The sequence below is a fragment of the Nothobranchius furzeri genome, chromosome 6, assembly GCF_043380555.1.
Source record: "Nothobranchius furzeri strain GRZ-AD chromosome 6, NfurGRZ-RIMD1, whole genome shotgun sequence".
Classification (NCBI taxonomy): Eukaryota; Metazoa; Chordata; class Actinopteri; order Cyprinodontiformes; family Nothobranchiidae; genus Nothobranchius; species Nothobranchius furzeri.
Genome location: NC_091746.1, coordinates 75,304,812 through 75,331,974, shown reverse-complemented (window position 1 = coordinate 75,331,974; position 27,163 = coordinate 75,304,812). Strand labels below are relative to the sequence as shown.

Below are 27,163 nucleotides of genomic sequence, written 5' to 3'. Positions count from 1 at the left end.
ATTCAGCTAAAGATTTGAATGTTTTTGTCACTGAGCAGTGAAGCGCCAACCTACTCAAATCTCCAAATACCTCTTCCCATCCTTTTAGTCCCACAAGGTGCAATAGGAGATGTTTTTCATGCTAGATTTTGAAAACACAAAGGAACAAATCCCTTTCTCCGGGGGGGGGGGGGGGGGGGGGGGTTTGATGGATGATTCGGGACCAGCTCATTAAGAACAGGAAGTTCAAACGGATTGGATGAGATTTTTCCAGGGCTGAAAATTTAAGAGGTGATTAAAATTTTCCCTTTTGTTGCTAAATATTTAATTTATTGGTTGCCATCGGCACGTGAGGAACATGGCGTAGAATATGGCTCATAAGCAACACGTCCTACAGCATCTTTACGTATTTGGAGTTTTCTAACCATAGCTGCTGTGGAGGTCTGTGTATGGGCTTGAAGTGCAGTCCTGTGGTCGCAGGTGGAGTTGGGGGTAAAAGTTTTCTGGCATGGTGGCGTAGCCCTCCTCGCAGGAGGCCTCCTTGGGGTCTAGGGACACTTTGGCACATTCAATGACGATATCGTGGATTTCATACCTTTTCCATCTAAAGAAAAGCATGGCATCATCAGCTACATGCAGTCAAATTTGACTTTTAGAAAGCAGAGCAGCATGAAAGTTTACCTAGTCGGGTCGAGTTCGTGGTCCTTTGTTCCCGTCACCAGCTCGGGATGTACTCGGACGTGCTCCAGCATCGGCTGAAGGGTTAGAAGTAATGTTATCAACCATTGTCCAACACAAAGAGTGCAGAAGCATCTGTAATAATCTTACCTTCACCACTTCCTCAAAGGTCTCCACGTTCTCCTTCATGCTGTAATGGGAGCGTAGGTAGGACACAAAGTTACACGGGTACATGCCGTAGAGCCGGTGGAAGAGCGAGTAGACGCTGGCGTGCAGGTGGATTAGGTACACCTCTGAAACGTGGCCTGGATGTGGAGAAAAATGTTTTACACAACAAGTTAAAGTAAAAGTCCCATTAGTAGTCACACACACTGATGTGTGCGTGACATTTGTTCTCCGCATTTGACCCACCCCCTGGGGGAGCGGTGAGCAGTGGCAGTTTTACCATTAGGCATAGGTTGGCGGCCGCCTGGGGCCCCCTTGTGTTGGGGGGGGGGCCTAGCCCTGACCGCCGGCACCCCTCTGTTAATGCCACAACATTCTTATTACCAACCTGTCACCGCTGACGGGATTGGACATGCGCACGTCTCATTACCATCATTCCTGAACCGTTCCAAGATATCATTAAAATTCCAGAAGTGCTGAAAAGATTAAAAATGGGGCTTTTCGTGCATATACAAGACATTACGGTAGCCACCGGGATTCCCTGTCTGGAGCGCACCGAATCACAACAAAGATTCAGAGACGTGCTGAGTTTGTCATCCAAAATGCTCCGTTTTATAACTTTTGAACGGCTGATCAGATCCAGGGAATTCCAACGGATCCTAACAGTACATAAAAGCAGCTTTCCAACGATCTATAGCATGAAGCAATCAGAGTTATGGAAAATATCGCTACGAGGGGAAATCCTGCTGTACAGCCTGATTGAAACGGAGCGCAGCGCCGCGGTGGAAGCGGATATCGGAACGGGGAAGCTAATTAGCATAAAAACCAGCATGAAATTATGGAAATGCCTCAAAGAAAATCAGCACGATCTATTAGGTGTCCCAGAAGGCTTATATCTGAAGACAGTGACCACGAAGAAGGACAGATCTCCGGTGAACCAGGGTATGAATGTTTGTTCAGTCTTTATTTTTTTATTTGAACAACCCTCAACTATTTGCTAATCGTAAGATTCAGCTTCATTCCAGCATTATTTATCCTTTTACAATAAATAATTATTTTTGCTAAAACAAAAGTTTTTGGTATAGCAGCACGGTGTGCCAGAGAAGCACCCCATGGCGGTGTGAGGTGTGCAGGACTCTGCCTGCAGCTAGAGAGAAACTGCTTCAAGGTCTACCACATCAAATAAAAACGTCTGAAAGTTAACATAAATAAAAGGTCTTAAAAACAGCTAAAAAAGACACCAAGGTTCAAACTTTTTTAAGAATAGATGCATTTCAGTTCAAAGTTTAAAGTGTTTGCCCAGTAATTTTGAAGTTCCTGTTCAGTAATAAATGTAAAAAACTCAAATCCGTTTTTTGCTTTTTTCACTTTTAAGCTGATTTTTTAAAGGCTTTAATAGAAATAAATTCTAAATAAAAACCATACACTGAAAGCTGAGGTTGTTCTGAAAAAAGGAGAAGAGTTACACACACTTTGTACTTTTTATTACAATTTTACAGCCATAAGATAAAAAAAATACCAGACGGCCCTGTTATAATTATGGTCATAAGAGGGTTATTAAGACGGCGATGCACAAACAGGAAGTGGTTGGTAGTCATTCCACTCCAATCCAGTTGGTGGCGGTAATACACCAAATTGTTGTTTGCCAAGTGCCATAAGACCACAAATAAGAAGAAGAAGAGAGGCGGAGCGTTCATAAGCGTGCTTCATAAAAGCTTTTATCTTCACGTCTGAAAGTGACGTCATTTTTCTATGTAAACATCAAAGGAAGCAGAAAGGAAAGACAACGGAAAATGTTTTAAGGGAGGAAAACATAGACCAAAATGGAAAATAGAAAAAAAAAATAACTAAGGCTAAAGCACAGGAGCGCTGACAGGAAGAAGAAAGCGCTCAAAGGGAGAGAAATACAGGAAAAAAGAGGAGGACTAATAAAAAGGGAAGATAAGTCGTGTCAGAAGAGAGGAGAGTTTCGCAAATCCAGTTAAAGATAAGATTGTCGAAAATTTAGTGTAAGGGGCCCCATGTCTGTGTTCACCTTGGGCCCCCAAATTGCTAAATCCGCCTCTGGCGGTGAGCTGCAGACACGGCTGCAATTAGGAACCATTTGGTGGTTTAACCCCCCAATCCAACTCCTTAATGCGGAGTGTCAAGCAGGGAGGCATTGGGTCCCATTTTTTCTAAGGCTTTGGTCTGACCCGACCAGGAATCAAACCCTGATCTCCCAGTCTCAGGGCGGACACTCTACCACTAGGCCACTGAGCTGGTTGCCACGAATGTCTGATTAAAAAAGCTCCCAGAAGGGAAACAAGAAGAGGGGCCGAATTTAAAACCACAACTGGATCTTTGTTATCTCATTATCTGAAGCTGCAAGTGTATTCTGGCCACAGTGGGGTCTGAGTAGTTTCATTAACCCTGTAAAGGGTCATTTTAGCACATACTGGCCTTGCTTAGACTACTGTAACTCTCTTTTCACGTGTCTGAGCAGAACCTCCCTGAACCGTCTACAGGTGGTTCAGAACGCCTGTGCTCGGCTTCTGACCAAGTCCTCCAAACACACCCACATCACCCCGCTTCTCCTCCAGCTTCACTGGCTGCCAGTCAACTTCAGGGTTCATTTCAAGATCCTGGTTCTGGTCTATAGGGCCTTACATGGACAAGCACCATCTTACATTGGTGATCTTCTTAGTCCCTACACCCCCAGCAGGTCCCTGAGGTCCAGTGACCAAAGCCTACAGGTTGGGCAGCACCAGGCTAAAGGTCAAAGGTGACAGATCATCTGCTGCTGTGGCCCCCAGACTCTGGACCTCTCTCCCCCTGAGCCTGAGATCAGTGGACTCAGTGGTCTCCTTTAAAAAGCAGCTGAAGACTCACTTGTTCAAGCTGGCTTTTGTATGACCTTCTTCACCTCTCTCTCTTTATTCTGCTCTCCCCACCTATTCCACCTTCCTCAGGATCCACTGGTTTCCCTCTTTCCTGTTCACTCTCTTGCTTTCTTAACATTTTTTCTTTTAAATCGCAATTGCCTATTTTTGCTCATTAAAAAATACATTTTTAATCATTTTCTAATTAAAAGTATATTTTTACATTTTATGTTTTTGTGAAGCGCCTCGTGATTTTTATCTTGAGAGGCGCTAGAGAAATGATATTTTCTTCTTCAGGAAAATGATTTAAAAACAGGAAAAGTTGCACAGTATGCCTTTAAAAGGAGACTCATTATGAATGTATTAAGTTCAGTCGTTCTACGGTCTTTACAAAACACATCTATGGCGCTCTGTGAACTAAATCCCTCTCACGTGAAGCTGTTTTATTCTCAGTACCTTTGTCACTTTAAAGATGTAGTTCACTCATTTAATCAATACATTTGCAGTGGTCTCTAGTAGGGATGAATGCAAGTTGTACTGGGGGGGGGGGCTCTTTCAGGAAGTACAAGTCATCCAGACGACAGCAGGGTTTCCCGCTGGTCACCCGCCAGGCTAAGCGCTCTGATTAGAGCCGCTGCTCCTCCAGCATAGACAGGTGAGGGCGGGATTTGTGCTGATTTCTTTTATTGTGACATCACAAATGGGGACATTTTGAAACAGCTTGTTTTAGGCACATAAAACACACTGACATTTTTTATTCACGTTTGGAGTTTAAAGAGGCAGTAGAGACCTACATGGCAGCATGAAAGCATGCCGAAGGTGAGTTTGGCGTAATATGCCCCCTTTAACGCTACACATCATCTCTGAAAGCAGCACATGTTTAATGGTGGCTTAAAAAGGCTGAGGGCAATTTCACCTAAGTCCAATATCGTTGCATTAGGAGGCTTAAACTCCACCTTTACTCAGCAGTAACAGTTTAAGAGATCACACCAGGAATAATGCTAAACATATCCCGTGTGTCTGATGCATCATCCAGCCCACAGCTAACTGAAGCGGCTAACAAACATGAATTGTTTTATAGATGGACCGAGACATCTCTACCTGGATTCTTAAGGTTCCACGATGCCAGTCGGCCAAAGATGTCAAAATATTCCCACAGGTGTTGCTTCCCAGCTTGAGGAATCATCGGCAGCAGAGTGATCAGCACCAGCACTCCGGTTATCAGCACTGCTACATCTGTGTCCGTCTGCCAGGAAATTAAGAGTTTAGGTTTAAAACAGAAACACATCAAGTGAGAAAAGTTTTCATGCATCCCAGTTTCTAAATCAAAGAAAGTTTACAGGTGGACACTCTTAGATTTGACAGAAACTGTTTGAAGAACGCCTTTATTTCCGAACCCGTTCACGTTTGGTTTGGTCTGTGCAGCACAGCTCATCACATGGTTACAGCTCTCACTAGTTGTTTATCTGTACCTTCGTGCACGGCATCAAACATCAGCGGTGTGACGGTTTCACTGCAAGCAAACAACCCTGCAGGGCCTTTTCTCTGTTTATGGTGGATAAATTGATTTTTTACAAGAACCTAAACGGGGAGTCAAAATCTTTCAGTGGATCCTGATTTGACCTGAGGAGGACATCTGTTGACACATTTCAGGACATTTCTGTTGCTTTCTCCATAATAAACACATGTTTTCTACACAGAAGGTTCCAACGTCCACTTCCACAGCAGCTTTTCACCAAACACTCACTGCTTTGGTCGCCGAGTCGTATCGTAGTTGTTACCTTCAGGCATTTGAGCAGAGAGAGCAGCAGAGGGTAACGAGCAACCTTGTGGATCCAGGACGGCTGCCTGCGGACTACATGGCCAAGCAGCAGGAGGGTGGGCAGCCGGCAGGCCTGTTTGGTCATACAGTCGTTCATCTTGTCTAGAAGGTGCTGTGGGGGGAGGGACGGTGGGTTTAGCGGAGCATCGAACACAGACACTACTGAAGGGAAACCGTAAAGATCAAGGTCTGAGTGCAGAAAGACGTTATCTTTGGTTGTAGAACTAAAACTTTAATGAGAATAAAGGTTTGAAAGTGTGTGGATAATTCAGATGAAAGATTAGTTGTTGAATGAACATGTCACCTTATCGTGTGGCTCTCTGACAGAAGAGAGGATATGCAGGGCCTGGGCGGAGTTGGTTTCCAAAAAGTAATCCACCAGCCCGTTCAGCAGCATGGAGCCTCGCTCTGAGAGGGAAACGACAACAAGGACATTTACACAGAAATCTCACTTATCAGCTTGATTTAAACAAAACCGCCATCCCACCAGTGCTGAGCTGCTCGTTGAGAAGGCCTCGGATCGCTTCGAGCTGTTGGAGGTCGGAGGTCTCCAGGAGTGGGAGGAGGTCTCCCACGTTGGGCTGCTCCCTGGCCATGGTGGTGGCAGTGCTGGAGGCGGAGGCCGCGCTTCTCTCACAGTGACAGTCCTGGCTTGCCTGGAGGACTCCTGGGGCCCACCCACCAATACAGTCTCCAGGCACCTCTACCAAGTCAGAACCACAGTCAGCCATGAGTTCTGGTCCAGGACAGCACATTAACAACGGAGGATTTGCATGGTGGCACTAACCCTAACCCTTCAGCTTCATCGTGAGAAAGTGGAGATGTTTCAAAGGGGCCGTATTTTACCCTCGTTTAAACACGTTACAATAATAGTTCGATAGTGGATAAAAACATGTTTATGTTTGCCCCGAGTCCCTCTCACATGAAGTCATCTCAGCAGTTTTATTCTCGACAGTTTCACTACCTTCCAGAATGAGCCGCTTCAGGGCTCCGTCACATTAATGCTAGTAAGCCGCTGCTGGCCACACCCACCCATCACCCGACTGGCTGTTATGAAGTGAAGGAGCTCAGATATTTGTGATATTTGCTCAGAGTAGAGCCGCGACTCTCCTCTACGTCCAAAGCAGGAGTCTCTCTAAGCATTGACAGAAATTTCCAAACGGCTCATAGAAGTAAATGGTTCCTGAAACCCACCACGACACCAGAGATCCCATTTAAAGTAGCACCAACGTTCCTCTAAGGACACGATGAACACGGTTCTAAATTGTAATAAAAATATAATTATTGACAAGCCAAAACGACATATATGCTATCATTTAACTCACTCATAGTCAGATCCATTAAGTGGATATCTTTTGTTTTTGTTTAAACGAGAAGCGGTCCAATAGGAAGCCGGGAAAACCTCTCTTGTGTTTCACTATTTAGCTTCTATCTCACAAGGCTGAGACTGTTGGAGACAAATTTCAAAGAAATACACACATTTACATTTAGCAGCACACTCTAATGGGCTCGACACACGGGAGGCGACCAACGACCGCAATCAGCGAAATTCAACGCCGTCGCTTCTATTGCCTGACACACGGGAGGCGAACTGCGGCAGCGGCCAGCGGCAAAGCCGTCGACGCGTTCTGCTCCATGGCAAAATCAAATAATCCGTTTTGATTGGCTGTGTCAGGCTGGAGGGAACTAAGGTTATTTAAGCGGTTCAGAGTTAATAAAGCGGTAGATATGATGTTTCACAAGGTGCTGCTAGAGTTATGTGAAATCTTACTTCTGATTTTACTATAAAAAAAAACGAGAATGGGTTCATCCCATATTACAAACCAGAGAAAGAAACGGAGAATACCATCATTTAATGAGGGACCCACGCCGTAGCCGTTTTTTGACAATCTCTATAATCTTTGGTAGAAATATTGTACAGTTCTGGGAAATCCGTCACAGCAAGGATCAACTTCTCCTTCATGTTTGCTCGGAGGTGTACGGAGCATCCTGCCCGCTCATTGGTCAATGAATGAAACCTCCGTTGATTGGTCCTCATCCGAGCGACAGCGATGAAACGCTGAAAATATTTCTACTTTCTGGGATGGCGTCGCGGGGTCGCCTGTGCACGACACGTGTACGAGCGCAAAATTTCACACGCACGTTTTTCGCGTTTCGCTTCAAATCAAATCAACTTTATTTATATAGCACTTTTCATACAAAAAAATGCAACTCAAAGTGCTTTACAGATTAAAATGGCCCCATAGATCCCACATTCCCATCCCAGCCCCCCTCCCCAAGTATAAAACAATTAAAAATTACAGTTCCCCTCCCGCACCCAACTTCCAAAAGTGGACATACAATCACCCGCACACTCGTCCATGCACACACACACACACACACACACACACACACGCACACACACACACTCGTGAACACCAGAGGAAACAATAGGCTGAGTTCAGATGGGTCAGGTAATGAACGACACATCATCAGCGGAGCCATCTGCCCTGGCAGACACAGATCCACGGCAGCAGCCAAGACACCGGCCCATGACGCCCAGTGGCGTAGGGCAGAAACCCCCACCAGTGCCCGGGCACTACCCGGGGAGCGCCCCGGCCGCCGCCGCCCCTGACCACCGGCCCCAAGGCAGAGGGCTCCGCAGAGGAAACACTGGAGGATTTAAGATATATAACATATAAAATAATAAAAGCTAATAATGATAAAAAGTGATTATAAAGATAGTAAAAGAAAACATAATCATGTAAAAACACTAAGATGTAGATAAAATGATGAAAATAATAAAATAGATAAATATGTATTTATAGATAAATAGTGATCAGTTAAAAGCTAAGCTAAAAAGGTGGGTCTTGAGCCTATTCTTAAAAGCCTGGATGTTCCCTTCGGACCTGAGGTCCTCCGGCAGCCCGTTCCACAGGCGAGGGCCGTAATACTTGAAGGACGCCTCGCCGTGGGTGTGAGTCTTAACTTTAGGGATAACTAGGAGACGGCTGCCAGAGGAGCGCAGAGACCGCGAGGGTTTATATAGTAAAAGCAATTCTGAAAGATAAGAAGGCCCAAGACCATTAAGACACTTAAAAACCATTAAAAGAACCTTAAAATCGATCCTGAAACATACGGGGAGCCAGTGCAGTGATTTTAAAACCGGAGTGATGTGCTCCCGCTTCCTGGTCTTCATCAGGACACGTGCTGCTGAGTTTTGTAAGAGTTGCAAACCTGAGATGCTCTTTTTGGGAAGACCAGAAAGCAGGGCATTGCAGTAATCAATTCTACTGGTTATAAAAGCATGCGCTTAGTAGGAGGAGGACCCACGATTATCGCTTTGTCGCGCATGTTTCATTAAAAATGAACAGAGGAGAGGTGATGTGGCCTCCTGTGTGTCGAGCCCATTAGGATTAGTTTTAGTGTTTAAGTAAGAGAAAATGTGCACCCGTTGTTGTGTCATTAACTTTGTTTTAATGTGACTCTAACCAAAGTCCTCACTAGTAGACTAGCATTACACTCTTAGCTTCAGGCTGTGTATTATTAACAATCTGCTTTTTAATTTCAGTTGAACTCTTAAGGAGTTTTAATTACTCTAAATCCACTTGGTTCGTAACTCGGTGAAACGTGTCATTATGAAAAGCTTTGGCATTCTCACACAACCTGCTGTAAATATTTACCCGGATATCTCCTGTGGATGGACCTCAAATCGCTGAGTTTAAAGCACAAAACAAAAACACCAACCAGCTCCATAAATCAGTCACATCATGATTTCTGAAGATCAGCATCAGGACTGAAAACCATATTCAGCCGGTCTCTGATCTGAGATAATACCAATTATTTATTAACCGTTTCAGGTTCAGTCTTGGTTGATTTAATCACAATCCAGAACACTGAACACACTCTTCATCGAGATCGCATTCAAAAAGTTAACAAGGCAATTGCGACCATGTTCTTTAGGCTGTTTGATTCTACCAGAGCCACGCAAAAGTTAAGCCCACAAACCCAACTCCCACCTTGACTACTGCAACACCCTTCTAACAACACCACTCGGGGGTTTGGTTCAGTCTGGACTAGGGATGCTCCGATCCGATCACGTGATCGGAAATCGGGCCCGATCACGTGACTTTTAAAAGATCGGAATCGGGTGTTAAAGATCGGATTTGACCTTATAAAACAACAAGCATGACATTTTTAATCAATCTTGAGTTTCAAATTGAATAACAATGGCATAATTTTGTACCAAGTTTCACTTCCTCAATAGCGACATGACAACACCATACGGCAGCCGTAACGTCACACGTTTTAAAGTGGACCGTGGAATTCAGGCAGCAGTTAGCTAGCAGGTTAATGCTCGTCTCGCTCCAGGAGAGCAAAAATGTCAGCGGTTTGGAATCATTTTAAACCGCACTTTATTTGGGAGCCTTAAAGTAAAAGTTGAGCTCCATGTAGAGCACATGGAAGAGGTGATTTACCAGTTCTTTGCAATTTGATGTTGATGTTTTATACTTGAATGGTGAAGTTCGTACACCACTTTGATTAGGCATATCTTTTGTTCGTTTTAATAAACTAGTCAGTCAAAGGCCTAAGATGTATTTTATTTTGTTACCTGACTAAATTATGCAACTACCTCTTAGAGGTGGAGGTAAGCACTTTAATTTAACTTCTATTATTGTGTTGAGTTATTTTACAAACCTTTTCTACTTTTCTATAAAAACAAATTTGTTTACATATTGTTGCACTACTGATAAGCTACAAAGATATAATTTTGTTTACTTGGTTTGAAGTGCTGCTGCACTAACAAATGTTTCTACTTTCTTATGATATCATGCTGGATGCAGTCATATAAATAATAATAATAATAATAATAATAATAATAATAATAAACATAAAGGGTCAATTTGGGTGCAGTCTCCCTTTTTTCTTGCTATTTTATTGTATTGCTGAAGTATCGGATCGGGACTCGGTATCGGCAGATACTCAAAATCAAATGACTCGGAATCGGATCGGGAGCAAAAAAATGTTATCGGAGCATCCCTAGTCTGGACGCTTCGTCCAACAGCATGAATTGGTAAAATCCCTCTACTTTCCAATCTCTGCTCTGTTGTGGTTCCATGGGCAGGCTAGTGGGCGGAGCCACTGGTTGCTCCCGAGCTTTCTGGCTGCTGCCTGCAGCCATTTCCTGGATCAGAGTCCCGAGTGCTCCGGGTCTTCCCACTATTCCTTCCTCCGCATGCTATGAGGGGCAGGGAACCTGGCAGGGAAAACCTAGGGTGTTTCTCAATGTCAAGGCGCCTGGCCTTGCGAGGCGATGTCTTGCAAGGCCAGGCGCCTTGCTTACGAGGACACTGTCCTTCCTTGGACAAAGAAAATGGTTAAATTGAACAGATTTGCATCACGTGACCGTGGCTTCCATGGCGGTCACGTAACATCACGTGACACGGGAGAAAACGTTTTATTTTATACGTATTAGTTTCAATATAAATATATAACGATTCTTTTACTTTTTACATTGTGTGTATGTTTATTAAACTAAAAATATAAGCGAGTTACTACCCGCTAGCCACCGAAGCTGCAACTACTAAGCTACTAACCAACCATAGATAACTTCTTTGGATCTAAAAAAACATTTTAAATTAGCTGACTTGCTTTTAAACTTGAATATTGTCCCCGAAGTAGCTGCCGGCTTCTGATCCGCCGTCCTTTTGAAAATGCTGCGGTGTATTCTGGGTAATTTTTGACCAAGGCTAGGCTACAAGACACCTCCCGTGTATCCTCACTCAGCTAGCTAAACGGCTAATGTAGCCGACCCCTCCCTTGTCTCTTTGTATTCTGTGTTGTGTGTCGTGGACCAAGGGGCCAGCAGACAAGAACCACCACAGGGTTGCAGCCAATCAGGCAGGTTTATTCTGTTTATAACAAGAATACTTTCAGTACAGCACTTCGGTAACACAGGTCTCCTCACAAACACCTCTCCCAAACGCAGCTAAGCGCGAACTCCTTACAATTCTCAATAAAATCAAATCACTATTTTACTGGAGAATCTTAAAATAAAATACTGCACATAAACCAAAAAAAAAAAATCTGCCTGATAACTTATTTTTTGTGTATAATTTATAGAACAAACTGCCATCAAAACTTTGGCACTAAAATATTAACAACCGTGGATACAATATATTTTACAGCCAACCAATGCAAAACTCACTTACATACCTGTTTAAAACAAGAATACTTTCAGTGCAGCACTTCGGTAACACAGATTTCATCACAAACACCTTCAATAAAGAACAAAAAGAAACCACAATGGCGCAGGAGCCTGTTAAAGGTTACATGAACGTACAAACACTGCACTGATAAAACAAAACCCCTAAATGGATGGATAACAACATTAAACAGGCTGTAGAGTTAATTAATGCAAGTTGAAAGTGTTTTCTATAACATTAACACATTCATATGCGACACAACTCAACTCACTCACCTCTCCCAAGCGCAGCTAAGCGCGAACTGAGGGAAAAGAGCGCCAACACGGAAATGACATCCAGTGGGTTAAGAAAATAAAAGCTTCCCCGCCAAAACAAAATACAATCTGTATATCAAGAAGATAAATACACACATGATTTTGGATGGAATATAAAATTGCTTCTCTTGTTTTACACACCTGTTACATTCACCCCTCCTAAATTCCTCCAAAATCCAGACCAAACCCACAAACTACATAACTCAAGTACTTGGGGAATGGAAAAATTACCAAAAGACAGGCACAAAGCTGCAATAACCAAGAACAACTTTCAGCTAGGAAGCCACCTGCAAAGCAGGTTCAGAATGGACAAGAAGTTGATCAGACATCTGCCCCTCTCAGAAAAATATGATGCCATTTACACCATACATATCTGTGCCACTTTTTTAAACCTAAGGATCGAATACAGGATCCATGCATAGGAGATAGTACATACAAATCACTCAGGTGAAGCTGCCATGTGTCCAACTCTAAGCAACAAAAAATAATTAGAACCAAGTAAGAGATTACTGAGGTTTATTTATTTGAACTCACTAAGTGTGTCGAGAAAGTGAAATCACAAGGACTTTGGGCCATGGATTCAATGAGTCTATTCATGTTTTTAATGACCCTGCCCACCCGGGTCCTCACAACCTGTTCAATGTCTCCTTCAGGATGGCAATGTGCATCCATGCCAGTATTTGAATCCACAGGGGGAGTTTCTGTGCCTACACAAGGGACTTGATCCACTGCAGATAACTCCTCCCCCACCACACAGGTCTCAGCAAGTTCACCTGATAGTCCAGACTCATCGTGTGGTATTAAAGGATTTTGATTAGATAAGCTCAGTCGCGATACTCCTTGATGCAAGGGATCCTGATTTTCACGGTCAGCCAATCTGTTCACCTCCCATCCACTGTCTCCATCATTTAGGTTTTCTTCCCCCAAGGGGTCCAGGGAATCAGACATGCCAGGCATCCCCTCTGACCCGCCTGTAGGGATCTCCTCCTCAGCAGGTTCCACAGGCAGGAAACTGATATCAAGGATCAAGTTCCTGTGAACCACTTTTTGGTTACCTTGTCCATCTTCCAGCTTGTAAGTATGCATCTGGGGATTTCTATCAACAATCTTATAGACTGTTGCGCTCCACTTATCAGCCAGGTTCTTCTTTCCCCTCTCTCCCTTATTCACTATCAGGACTCTGTCTCCGACTCTTAGATAGGTGCCTTTCACCTTCCGGTTGTACCCCTCTGCCTGTTTATCTTGCTCCTCAATGGCATGTGCCTGGGCAATCCTAACTGCCTCATGGAGATGTGACATGAGCGCTTTGGCATAGTTCTTGTAATCAACGACCACCGGATCACTCAGTACCTGCTTAAAGATCACATCGACAGGGAGTCTTGGGACCCGACCGAACATTAGTTGAAATGGAGCGAATCCTGTGGTCTCATGAACTGTAGCATTATAAGCAAATGTCAAAGCTTGTATTTGTTCAGGCCATCTGTGTTTTTCCTTTAGTGGCAATGACCTGAGCATATTGCCAAGTGTGCGATTGAATCTTTCAGTGCCCCCATTGCCCATGGGATGGTACGCCATGGTGCGAGACTTTGAAACCCCTGCCAGCCCGAGCAGTTCAGCGATAAGCTCACTCTCGAAGTTTGCTCCTTGATCGGAATGGATGCGCTCAGGAAAACCATACACACAAAACACATGGTCCCATAACTTCTTAGCAACTTGCTTAGCGGTTTGATTTGAGCATGGAAAAGTATGGGCCAACTTTGTAAAATGGTCAGTCAGGACTAACACGTCAACTGAATGTTAGTTCTTATCCTCCGCACTCCAGAAGTCCAAACACACCAACTCCAAGGGTGCCGATGTTCTTATGCTTTTGAGAGGGGCTCGAGCACAAGGTTCTGGTGTTTTTGCAAGGATGCACCTCCGACAACACTTGACATACTCCTTCACATCATTATCCATTTTGGGCCAGAAAAACCTCTGCCTCGCCAGGCTGAGTGTTCGCGCCATTCCCTGATGTCCAGCTATGTCGTGAATGCCATGTAAAGCTCTTTCCTTGAGGATATCAGGAAGAACAAATTGATGTCTCCTTTGTTTACTTAGGGGATCCCGGGTGACTCTGTAAAGGGTCCCGTTCCGGATCTTGAGCTTATCTCACTGCTTAATGATCATCATAGCCCCAAAGTCAAGTCCTGCTCTTTCCCGCCTGGACGGGCGCCTCCCCCGAATGACAAACGGCAAGATCTTTGAAATATTGGGATCGAGCATTTGCGCTTGCTGTAGTTCATCAAAAATAAACACTGGGAGTGAGTCCTGTCCCGGCATAACCAAATCTTGGGCAGCCTGGATTAGCTCTACTGCCCGTGGCTCAGTGGCCAGATCCCCTTGGTCGTGCATCTCCAAGAGGGCCTTGACTGCCACTGCATCACACTGGTAAGATGAAAAGCTACTGGTAATGTCTGAACCATCACAAACCGTCTTCCTCACTCCTTGACTCTGAGCCTTCAGGTGAAAAGTGTCTCTGACTCCATCTTGGCTAACACCATCGGCTTCATTAAGGAGGCGAGTGTATCCCTCATGAATGATTCTGTGACTGACAGTGGTTGCAAATGGGTCCCTGCTGAGGGCATCGGCCACAGTGTTCTTGGAGCCAGGGATGTGTTTCAGGTCAAATGTGTAGGGTGCTAGCTTGGCCACCCAACGCTGCTCACATGCATCAAGCTTAGGTTTTGTCAGGATGTACGTAAGTGGATTGTTATCAGTCCAAACTGTAAAAGTCTGACCTCTCAACCAATGACTGAACTTCTCACATACACTCCACTTCAAAGCCAGAAATTCAAGCCTGTGGGCCGGGTACTTCCTTTGTGAGCTGCTCAGCGTCTTACTAGCAAATGCGATGGGACGAGCCTTCTCCTGACCAGCTGGCACTTGGGATAATACAGCTCCCAAACCATCCAGAGAAGCATCAACAGATAAAATCAGGGGTTGTGAAAAATCTGGGTGTAAGAGGACAACACAGTTTAGCAGCTTATCCTTAAGAATCAACAAGGCTCTTTCACACTCTTCAGTCCAATCAGATGGTTTCAACTTCCTGTAAGATCCAGCACTGGTTGATGTTTTGGCTCTGCCCTTCCTTTTCTGCCCACCAGTCAGAGAGAACAGCGGCTTGGCTATGGACGAGCAGTTTAGAACGAAGTGCTGATAGTAGAACACCATCCCCAGGAAGGATTTTATTCTCCTGACTGAAGGTGTAGACCTGTCATCCTCCATAAGGTCAGCCTTGGTCATTTTTGCTATGACCTCAACCTTTTCAGGGTCCACAGCCACACCGCTGCCATCAATGACGTGTCCCAGGAACTTCACTGATGATCTCATGAAGTGACCTTTCTTGGGACTTCATTTGAGATTATGTAACCTCTGGAACACCACTTCTAACCTCTGCAGGGACTCTTCCTCGGTTGAAGCAAAGACAAGCAGGTCTTCTAAGTAACACAGCAAACTACTGAAATTCAGATCCCCAAATATGCTGAGCATCATCCTCATAAAAGAGGCTGGACTGTTACACAAGCCTTGAGGCATCCGATTGTATTCATACAGCCCCATAGGGGTGGTGAACGCTGTGTACCTCTTGTCCGTCTCTGCCATAGGGATGTTGTAGAATCCTGAGGTCAAATCCATGGTGCTGAAGTAGACGTTGCCTCCAAGAGCAGCTAGACAGTCTGACTGGTGTGGCAGTGGGTGCGCATCCTTGGATATCCTGGCGTTAAGCCATCTGAAGTCCGTGCAAATTCTTAGACCGCCGTCCTTTATCCAAACCAGTACAAGAGGTGAGGCATATTCGCTCACTGACTTCCTTATTATCTCCTGCTCCTCTATTTCAGACAGAACCTGGCGTAGCTTTTGATAATGAGCTGGTGGGATCCGGCGGTATGGAAGGCGAAATGGACGATCATCAACAAGTCAGATGCGATGTACAAAACCCTCTGCCTTCCCACAGTCTAGAGCATGCTTGGAAAAGACGTCATTGTATTTCTCAAGCAGCTCAACCAGTTTCCTTTTTCCTGCATCATCAGCATGACATAAGTCAATATTCACTTCGCCGAGACCAGCCTGGTGCAGCCGCTGTTTCAGATCTGTGGGTCGGTCTTCAGCAGGTTCCTCCTCTGGAGTATTGTTTTCAACCTGACTGATGTTCTGAAAAACTTCGAAATCTTCCACTGCTAGACAGGAGGAAACATCTGCCAGCTTACTATTTCTTTTCAGGGTGATGGGTTTGTCCAACAAGTTGGTAACCTTCAAAGGGGCCCACCGGTCACCCCACAATGGTGTTATAATAGGAGCAACCATGATGTTCCGAGGCACTGATTTAGATGAGGTTGGTTCAATGATTACTGTACTCCCTGGAGACATGGGAGCATCCTGAGGCAGCTTACCCCATATTAGGTCTTCAGTCCTTGCTAGCAGGGTGGTTGACTGCTGCAGCTTGACCGTACCAATCTTCCCTGGGAGGCTCCCACCTCTCCATCGGGAAGTACCTGCCATCATATCAAGGAACTGCTCACACTCTGGTAGTAGGCTGGGACTGGACATCAAACACCAATAATCGTCAGTGACTTTAAGCTGGTGCATGAGAAACCTTATAACATTTGTTCCTACGATTAATCATCCCTCTGACCAGGGACTACAGCACAGGAACAACACATGTTTCTCCATACAGTTTCATTTCCACTTCATACATGCAACGAGGTCTACTGAGAGTTCCGCCACAGCCAGTGAGAACAATGCCAATGAGAACAATCTCCTGAGAGAATGGGATAGGATCTGAGAGCAACCCATGACTCTTCATCATCTGTTCCGCCTTTTCGCTCAATGTGCATGCCATAGAACCTGAGTCAAGCATCTCCCGCAGTTGATGCTTGTTGTTAAGAGTCACAGTGGTGTCAAACAGTTCAAAGGGTTCGACTTTTTGTGCGTTTTGAGCTTTCACCTTAGCACCAACTGGCGCTGTTGCACACACCTTTACATAATGCTGCTCAATATCATTGCTTCTGAGGGTTTTTCCTTCTGAGCCCACATCACCCCTCATCCAGTGCAGGCCAGCTAGTTTAAATGATGGGGATCTTGTGATGGAGAAGCATGTTGACCTTTGGCCCCAAAACGATTGGGGCAGTCCCGCTTAATGTGGTTTGGCTCAAAGCATGCTAAGCACAAACGTTTCTGTCTGCAGTGTGTGACAGTGGAATGATCCCTGGACTGACAAACCCGGCAGGCTCTGTGCTGCGCTTGTCCCGGTAAGATCTGTCTGTCTGCAATCTGACTGTTCTGTGTGAGGGTACATTCAAAGAGACTGATTAATGTCTTCATGCAGCTGTCATTACAGTGTTGCTGAACCGCTGCTCCAGCTTCTTGCTGCGTCTGTACATCACTTGGGTGAGAGCCTGATGGTAAAGGTTGGGGATAGGGAGCCTGAGCGTGAACTGCAGCCAGTTTAGTATATTTTGACTTTGAAAACACCTATTCTCTTGCTTCCATCTGGTAACGATCCACGTGCTCCTGGATTTCACCAGCCGTCCATCTATCAGGTGCTTTGAACTTCAAAATGGCAGCAAGGGCTGGGTCTGGGCAATGTTTAACAAACATCATAGCTGCTTCTTGGCAAGGGTTGTCTATGTGCCGTCCTAAACGCTTCAAGGCTTCTTCTGCCACGTCAACCGCCTTATTCAGTCGTACCCAGTAATCTAGTGGTGTCTCTCCCACTACTGGCACGGTATTGTAGAAGTCAGCCATGGGCATGCATGAGTAAGGCACATAGCTAAAATGTTGCCGGATGATGCTGTAGATAACATCTGGCTTCTCTTGAGGCTTAAGTGAAGGGCTATTTCTCAGTGTGATCCTCACAATGTCCTTAGCTCTGCCCATCAATTTAGAAACCATCTCAGGATATTGTTCATGAACAGGTGTGTCTCGCTTTCTGAAATATGCATTCATCATGTCTTCCCACTCATGGATGGTGTACTTGTCCGATCCATCTTCCCTGAACAAAGGAGGTTCTTTAACATCCGGCTGTATCACTAACTTTGCTCCAGTCAAATTGAGGTAAGTGGGTTCACCTGACGGTTGGTCCACGTTGTCTCGGGGTTGCAGACCCACGGTTCCTCTTTCTCCACATCCACCTTTCAACTGGTCCATTATGGACTGCCCAACTTGCTGTGCAATACTTGTGATCAGGTCATTTATTGGTGGATCAACACTAGGTGAACTATGAGAAACCCCACTGTTTTGCCCATAACTAGTAGCCACGTCTTCAACCATCCGTGTAGAACAAAAAGCTGGAGAGCCTGCAACAGTAGTATTTCTTACTGGAGTGAAATGCAAACCTTCAATCATTCTCCCTCTTCCCACAGAAAAGTTCAAACCACTCAACAGACCTGTGGCATCATCAGCTTTAGGGCTGCAGCTATCGAATATTTTTGTAATCGAGTACTCTATCAAATCTTTTTTTCGATTAATCGAGTACTCTAATAAATTACCCTTTTGTGTTTGTAAACCATTATATCAAATAGCATGTTATAATTATGAAAGACCTCTTAAAATGAGAAAGCAATTGCCAGTTATTCTTCAAGTTTTATTCAAAATTAGTTTGAAAAACTTCAGCACTTCAACTTTACTTCACAGTAAACAAATGCCTGTGCAAAAAATAAGTATACAACTTGAGTCGATTTTCCCCTCGCGCGAGAATCTGCTAGCCTGCAAGCCAGACAAAAACTAGGAGAATAACTGTTGAAGTAGCGCTGCGAGCGGCTGCGGCCCAAACAGAACCAGAACCGCTCACGGCGCAAACAGCTCGCCGGCTGTTTCCCTATTAACACGTTCGTTTCAATTTCTACACTTTTTGTCTCACACTAACAAGGATTGTCGAAAGCATGTTTGTCGTGGTTATGTCAAATTATACTGATCACAAAACATTTATTTACTTTCTTTCGTTTTCCTCCACCACTCTCATAAATACCCGTGTCCTCCTGCAGCAATAACGAGGGAAAACAAATATCAATAACTAGAGCTGAAACAACTAATCGATTTAATCGATTATAATCGATTATTAAAATAGTTAACAACTTTTTTAGTCATCGATTAGTTGTTTAATAATCATATTTTACCGCATAAAGTCTATTTTTTACCACAATCTGACATCGGTTACAAGCTGTTAAATTTGCCGCCAGTGTGTGGCAGTAATGAGCCACTGATCTACCAGTGGAGCCGTAGAAGAAGAAATGAGCCAATGGGTGCCCTCGGTTTTCATGACGTATCACGTTACTGACGCTCATCTTGCTGTGAGAGATGGCGGAACAAGAGGAAATACGGAAGAAAAATAGAAGCGACAAAACTGAAGAGAAACCCCGGACAAAAACCTCACGAGTATGGGAGCACATTTGAGACGAAAGCATGTGGGGGCTGATGCAGCAGAGGAAGAGCACCGCGGTCAAGTGAGCCGTCATTTGGAAGAGCCAGCCCGGTAAGTAACAGAAAATAAACAAGCTGGACTTAGTGTTTTAGCTGAGTTCGTTATAGTGGATGTTAAACATGTTTTTTTGCCGCGTCAGTCTGCGGTGTTCTACTTCTGATTGACTAGATGCAATCGTGAATCTCCTCCGTGTTGTGTATCATGCGCTTGCCAAATTTAGCACGTCTGTTTATAAGAATGTTCTCGTTAAGAGAAAAACGGCACAAACCCATAACTATGTTCCTCATTCAAAAAAGGACAACTCCGCGGAGAAAAATATACAGACAAGCTGTGTCCAGGTGAATATAACACGGCATAGTTGTACACTTTCAATTTTTAAATACAGGAGAAATTCAGAAAAAGTCATTTTTTTACTATTAAAAGGCTGTTTTACTATCTAACGCTGTAAAACGCCTCACAACACATTTTTATCATGTTTCTTAAACAGTATTACACAAAATAAACATTTTTCACATTTCTCTGGCTAATTTAAACACTCCCGACTCAAAGTAAAAACCTCATGAGCTTCTTACTTAGAGCTTTTTAATAGTAAAAATGTTTTACTTTTTTTCTGAATATCTCCTGTTGCGGGCTATTTTGTAGAACGTAACCCTCAAAATAAATGATCACTGTATATTGTTAATTAATTCAAATAATATAATATTGATTTAGTGTTGTAGTGTGTGTGCTGCTTTATTTTATATGTGTACTTATTTCAGTCTATTTGTGTTTCTTATGCAGAAAAAAACAAGCAACGATGGACAACTACATGGGGAAGAAGACACTCACCCCCCAGCAATTCATACCACTTACAAACTCTATTCTAAACATGCTGGTAAAAGACATGAGGCCACTATCCATGGTGGAAGGAGCAGGCTTCCAGCTAATGCTAAAAAATTATTCTGGACTGATATTTTGCACTGTTTAGCTCATTTTCTACTGCTGACTGTGTTCATGTGCAATAAAATAGATTGCAGTCAACTGCACAATTCTCTTATGTTTTTTTTTTCTTAACTGAAATGCATCCATCACTTGTATAGGTTAAATAGCTAAACAGTAACAAACCGATTAATCGATTAATCGAAAAAATAATCGACAGATTAATCGATTATGAAAATAATCGTTAGTTGCAGCCCTATCAATAACACAATAAAAAGTCCGACATATTGTGTAAAAACTGCTATTTTTAGCACATTTTAAGTCTGAAGTGTTGCTACCAGACGTACGGTGTGAGCTGAAACTGAGTGCTACGAATGAAAAAGTCGCACAGTGTCCGCAGAATATATAGAAATACAGGCTAAATGTATTATCTTGTAGAGGCTCCGAGTCCGCTTGCAGAAGAGACATTTACAGGTGCAGCATGGAGGATGTGGTGTTGTGGTAGGCTAAATCCATTTTACAGTATTTACACTGGAGTACGTTTTCCACATTACGACGTAAAAAATGGTCCCACACGTTTGACATTTTCTGTCTTTTTCGCACTCCACCGGGGTTCAAATTGTCCGCCATGGCTTAAGAGAAAGTTAAGTTACATTCGCTACTCGCGTGTGCATTCAGTCCAGTGGGCATGTGCGTCACTTATTTCGGTCCGGGTGAAACATGACCCCGGGCGATTGCAAAGCCATGAATTAATTAAATATGAATTAAACGAATCCTCGAGGCAGAGAATTTGACTCGAGGATTTTTTGTACTCGAATTATTCGAGGTACTCGAGGAATCGTTTCAGCCCTAATCAGCTTTGCTTTGAACATTGGTCATTTTCACAGATATATATACATATAAAACATGTAAAACGGACATTTAACCAAATTGCGACCTTTACCCTCTTGCAACTTAACCTTCCCCTCACCCCCATCCTAACCTTAACCAGCTTGCACATGCAAAGCTCTGATTGTTGACGTGCTCCAGACATCTGCATCCTGAGCACGGCCACAGTAACGTTATCAAATCAGGTGTCGCCACCTCAAAAACTAATTTAACACGCGATCGTTCATGTCGACTCATTTCCTTTTATGTTTTCTGTCTTTTATTCTTTAATTTGTGCCTGATGCGTTTCGCTGCTGTGGAGCGGGGCGCATCACCTGTTTTGTCCTCAGTGACGCACCGATCACTGATGCGGCCGGCGAGCACTCCGCTGTTTTAGCAGTCGGTAGATCTTTTAGAACTGCAGTTCAAAGGTAACTCATGAGGTGAATACAGTATATATGAACCCAGGTAGCAGTTTCTCTTTAGGATTGAGAGGAGATGCAGGAAGATAATAAACAGGCAGGACGGAAAAATAGTCAAATAAAAACAAGTTAGTTTTTGTACCTGCTGGTTGCAACAAACAGACACCATTGAAGGTAATCAGAAGTGAGGAACAGAAAATGAAATAATTATTTTAATGTTTAGAGCAGCAGGAACTCCGAGAGGCTGCAGGCGCATCAGTGAGTTTGCGGCCGCGCAGGGGGAGGGGAGAGAGGGCTGAGGCAGGGGGAGGGGAGAGAGGGCTGAAGCAGGGGGAGGGGGGAGAGGGCTGAAGCAGGGGGGAGGGGGAGGGGGCTGAAGCAGAAACTACCGTTGTTAAAAGAAATGTGTTTAACTATGAAAATGTGGGCGCAATTTTAATTGTCAGAAACTCCAGCGAACCATTAGTTCATTTTGCTCAAATAGAAATAGAGGCCTGCCTCTAATTCTGGTCCTCCTTCCAATAAAGGCCTGGAGCTTGATGAGCTTGAGTCAAATACAGGCCCGGGCCTCTATTAGAGGATTTACAGTAATAATTGTAAAACCATGTGTTTTGGCTCTGTGTTGTCACTAGAGGAGCACGGTCATGAATGAGCGGCGTCGCTTCGGCCATAAATGTGAAATAAACCATCTTGGTGTGATACGCTTGTCAGCCACTAGGTGGTGCCATCAGACAGAATAAATGATCTAGACAGCTCATGCTTCCAATAGTATATCGCTGCAGACCCGGTGACCACAGATTCAGGCTGACCGCAGATTCAGGCTTGTACTGTTTTTGAGACAGCGACCTCTAAAGGACCAACATGTAACTGCAATTGCAGATTCACGCCTGCTGCAGATTCAAGCTTCTACTGTTTAACAGTTACATATAAAAATGTGTAATTGTCGGTGAAGCTTATTGAAAACAATTCATTCGTTGTTAAAGTGAAGTAGTTCTCAGAATACTAATTTGAAAACTCCTGAGTAACTTTTAATAATACAAGCTTTTATTGTATTTATTTAATTGAAGTTATTTGTAGAAACAAAAAAATATCTTTTTAATTTTCCTGGTTCTGGACATCCTTGCATCAACCACCTCGTAACTCCTTGATGGACCAAAACATGGCTCATTAATTCAATGCAGAACGCTGTGGAACTTTGCAGTGATGAACTGAATGCATTTTATTAAAGTAAAACTTTATTTAAAACCCAGCTGCATTATTATTGGTCCTTTGGATGGTCCATTATGTTTTTGGTTTTCTTCCTTCTTACTAATTAAACAAATACTGTTCTCCACGTTCTATACTCGCTCTCCCATCGTACTCCATCTTGAAATGCTAGCAAACAGTGGGCGGTGCCGTCTCAAAAACAGCACAAGCCTGCAGTTTGCCTGAACCTGCGGTCTCTGGGTCTGCAGCGATACCCTCCTCCCTGCTTCTGTAGGCTAAAGTCAGCTGGATTTCAACCAACTATAGGAATTACAATCTATTTCCAGTAAAGTCAATCGTCATATTAAATACCCGCCTTCAGGAAAAAACGTGACAACATCGGTCTCACATTCGTACATTTGTCAGATATAAAAGATCAGCATTGTGCCACTTTTCTGAGTCAACTCGACTGTTTAACTGCTGACTCATGCAGTTGGAAGTTTGAGCGTGGAAAGTGAAAACTAACACAAGCGTCTTCTTGCAGGGCTGGGACACAAATGGGAGCTCCATCCAGTGTGATCTCAGGCAGCTTGGGAATGCTCGGGAACACACAAAGAGCCTTTATGCTGCCCGAGTGCATCCACGCTGAAGCTTCCATTCCACTGTGTTCAAGCTGCTATCTGTCCCTCCATGTGAACATTCAAAACTCCCCACCATAAAGACCTAGACACAACCTTCTGACCATCTGAATGTGTTCAGCCATCAGCAGAAGCTTGCTGGAATTAAGACGGCAAAAACTTTGTTTTTCTATTAATGAATAATCAAATTTTCAAATAAGTGAAATTAATGACCATCCATTTTTTTCTGAGACTATTGAGTTTTCTCGTGTTCATCTCAACTGGAAAACATATTGAGTTAAGAGGTTGTAACAAAGTTAACGTAATTGGAAATGACAACAGAGCAGAACTGGATCTAACTGGCAGTAGACGATAAACTAATGATTTAAGGCAACTGAAAAATAACCACTAAACTTCCTGGCCATTAAAGTTCCCGGCAATTATTAAGAGACGTTCTATCGCCTGCTGCCTTCGATGCCAGAGTTTTCTGAAAGTTTTATGTTTATAACTGATGGAGGTCATCAGAAGGTTTGTGACTGACTCTCAGCTGCCAGCACACCAATCATTAGCTCAAGATCCATGAAACTGGGCCGTGGCAATCTATCTGTTTGCTAATGTTGACGACCTATGCTAGCGATCTTAAAGAAAGTTAAGTACAAAGGTTCATCACGTCATCAATTATTTACTAAGTTTCATTAGAATCTGTCTGATGGCTCATGAGACAGCTAACACACACACACACACACACACACACACACACATTACAAATTAAACAATGGAGAACATGATGCAACATGACTTAGACACTCACTTCTCGGCTTGTCCCTTCAGGTGTCTCCATAACAAATCTTCTGTCTCCATTTAGTCCCGTCTCCTTCACCCTCTACCATCACACCAGATAACTCCATGTCCCCTTTCACCGCATCCATAAATCTCCTCTCAGCCTCCTGTCTGGTGGCTCCACCCTCAGCATCCTTCTACCTTTGTAATCATTGTCTCTCCTCTGGACATGTCCAAACCATTTCAGTCCGTCCTCTCTGGCCTAATCTAAAAAACATCCAACATGAGCCGTCCTTCTGTGACGGACTCAGTCCTGGTCCTATCCATCCTAGTCACTCCCAAAGAGAATCTCCATTCTGCTTCTTGTCTTTTCCTCATGGACACGGTCTCTAAACCAGACAACATGGCTGGTCTCATGAATGCACTCTACACCTGAAACCAACATTGTTATTATTATTATTGATATCTAAGCAGCTGAGATCAATACCAACGACCAGGTCAAACCAAACAAAGGTGGTCAGATCTAGAGCAGTAGCTGAGGTAGAGCGGGTTGTCCGGACCGCCGGTAATCAGAAAGTTGTAGGTTCATCCCGGATCCCACCAGGGAAAGCTGCTGTTGTGTCCTTGAGCAAGACACTTAAATCGCCTTGCCTGCTGGTGGTGGTTGGAGCGACAGGCGGCACCAGCGTTTGGCAGCCTTGCCTCTGTCAGTGCGCCCCAGGGCAGCTGTGGCTACACCGTAGCTCATCACCACCAGCGTGTGAATGGGTGAATCACTGTGTTGTGAAGTGCTGTACAAATACAGGCCATTTAAAACTTACACACAATCTGCTAAATCAACACTTGTTTCTTTAGATTTTGCTACTAAGCCACCAGCCTTTGTTGTACATGTGTATTCAGTGATATTCTTACGTTCTGGAGGTCATTTCACCCGTTTTATCTCCGTAAACTTTCTGGATTACCTTCAGGGGAAGGTTTATTATTGGATTTCAGCACCAACAAGGTAAATCCTAAAATGATTAGTTGAAATGTGAAAATATGACATAAATGTTCAACAAAAGACGGCTGACTCTCACGCATCCTGTGATTTTGTGTCTTAAAGACTTTCAGATGCTCATAATCTGATTTAGGTCAGAGTTTCCTCAGGATGTTTGAGACGTGTCAACACACCTGATTCAAATCAGCAGCTGATCAACAGGCTGCTGCTGACTAATGCAGAGATGGTGATACCATCATTTGAGTCAGGTGTGCTCGAACATGAAAACATCTAAAACATGCAGGAGTGGGTTGCTTAATGCTACATTTGATGTTTGTTGCCCAGACACTTCCCGTTTTCTGATCTAATTTGCAGCTTTTACCAGAGAACGTAGCAAACGTATGACGTTATGAAAAGAAGCCAAAACCCAGAGAGACTCGGAGAACGGAGGGATTTGTAAGGCTTTGGTTTAGATTTCACTCATGTAACTTGGACAGCCACTGATGATGTGCAGCAGGCAGGTGGACTGCATTAAAAACAGCAACTAGAGACTCAGCGTCCCGGACGGGTTTAGTTTTAGATGAACGCAGTCTGGATGGTAAAAGCGAGCTGCATCATGTAGCATCTGACAGCTGGGGGTGGGTGAGGAGCTGCTGGTGGTGGAGTGACCAGTGGCTGCTGCCTGTCGTAAACAACTCGCAGAGAACAATGGGCAGGGTTGGGTTTACTTTAAATGCTCATAAAACACGTAGGCCTCGTTTCCGTGGCGGACCGACCACTGCTCTTACAACTACGAAACACGCGGATAAAACCCAGCTGAAGTTCGGAAAACGTGCACAAAATCCATCACCGGCTCGGACCAAAAAAACAAGTCAAGCCCGCCGCCGAGAGCTAACGCTAGCTGGGAGCAGCGACCCACACTCGGACGGGAGACCCGCTGAGCCGGTCCGCCGGGCTCCACCGGCGGGAAGTCCAGCTAGACAGCTCTCCTGGGCTGGAACGTGACACGCGCGTTAGAATACACTGACAAGAAAACGCATTTCACGCAGATTATCGAACGTTTTTTACCTGTTAGAGTAGATGCACTGCACAGGGCGCCGCCATGTTGAACACCTCACAGCCCATCCCACCGTAGTGAGCCTCCGCTGTCCGGCTCACCGTAAACTAATCCCTCACGTTAGCGGCAGCGCGAGCCTCAGAACAGCCGCGTTTACCTACACGGAAACAACACCTGGCAGCTAGGTAACGACGAGGGGGTCCACCCACCATGTGTGATTAACTCTCACATCGTCCTGGCTCCTCCGCGAAGCGAAGTTTGTTTCCCGTCGCTTCTGGAGGAGCCTGAGCTAGAGGTTGCGCGTGACCTACATGTAGAAAGCGCACGCGCTGTTTAGTTTAATCTGTTTAAAAACCCACGTAGAAGCGCTTTTGTGTCGGGAAAACTTGAAACGCAAGGAACATAAATCTTTAATCAGATAAAAAGTCGATATGGTGACATTTACTTGTTTCAAATATACAAAACAACACAAAGCTAAAGTCCAAATGCTGTGAAACGTTCAGGACCCTGTGGGACAGACTGGATGTGTCAAGAGCTCATTCAAAGCACTGTTAACAACTTCAGTTCAAACCAACTAATTGGATTTTCTTCATGTTTGTGAGAATGCTCGATTTCAATATTCAGCAACTCAAAATCAGGAGACTATCCAGCTCCAATTAAGTCATGCAGGAGAGGTTAAGACCAGGGTCACCAACACCTTCAGGGCCACCATCCAGCATGTTTGTTTTCCTGCCCTGCCACACCTGGATCAAATTATGTATTCACATGATAGCAAGGCTGAGTTTCTGCAAAAGCCTGGAAATAACGTTTCCATTTAAATCAGGTGTGTTGGAGCAAGAAAAGCAACTTCAAGTTGAAGTTGCTTGCCAACTGCCATAAAA

At 44.2% G+C, this 27,163-nt stretch overlaps 1 protein-coding gene across 3 annotated transcripts in view; it reads right to left on the bottom strand.

Moving 5' to 3' along the window:
- tsc1b (TSC complex subunit 1b) overlaps positions 1–26,473 on the bottom strand; it is a 61,876-nt gene extending 35,403 nt beyond the window's left edge. For 2 of the 3 annotated variants that reach the window (XM_070552563.1, XM_054744732.2), the window contains exons 1-8: positions 26,294–26,471; positions 5,993–6,208; positions 5,810–5,913; positions 5,465–5,617; positions 4,785–4,929; positions 808–962; positions 661–734; positions 405–583 (exon numbers count right to left, since the gene is read on the bottom strand). In XM_070552563.1, the coding sequence (XP_070408664.1) occupies positions 405–583; positions 661–734; positions 808–962; positions 4,785–4,929; positions 5,465–5,617; positions 5,810–5,913; positions 5,993–6,101 (919 nt within the window). In that variant the 5' untranslated portion in view covers positions 6,102–6,208; positions 26,294–26,471. Of the gene's footprint in view, positions 1–404; positions 584–660; positions 735–807; positions 963–4,784; positions 4,930–5,464; positions 5,618–5,809; positions 5,914–5,992; positions 6,209–26,293 lie in introns of all 3 variants that reach the window. The other variant, XM_054744731.2, reaches the window with a different exon arrangement.
- Positions 26,474–27,163: the final 690 nt, after the last annotated feature.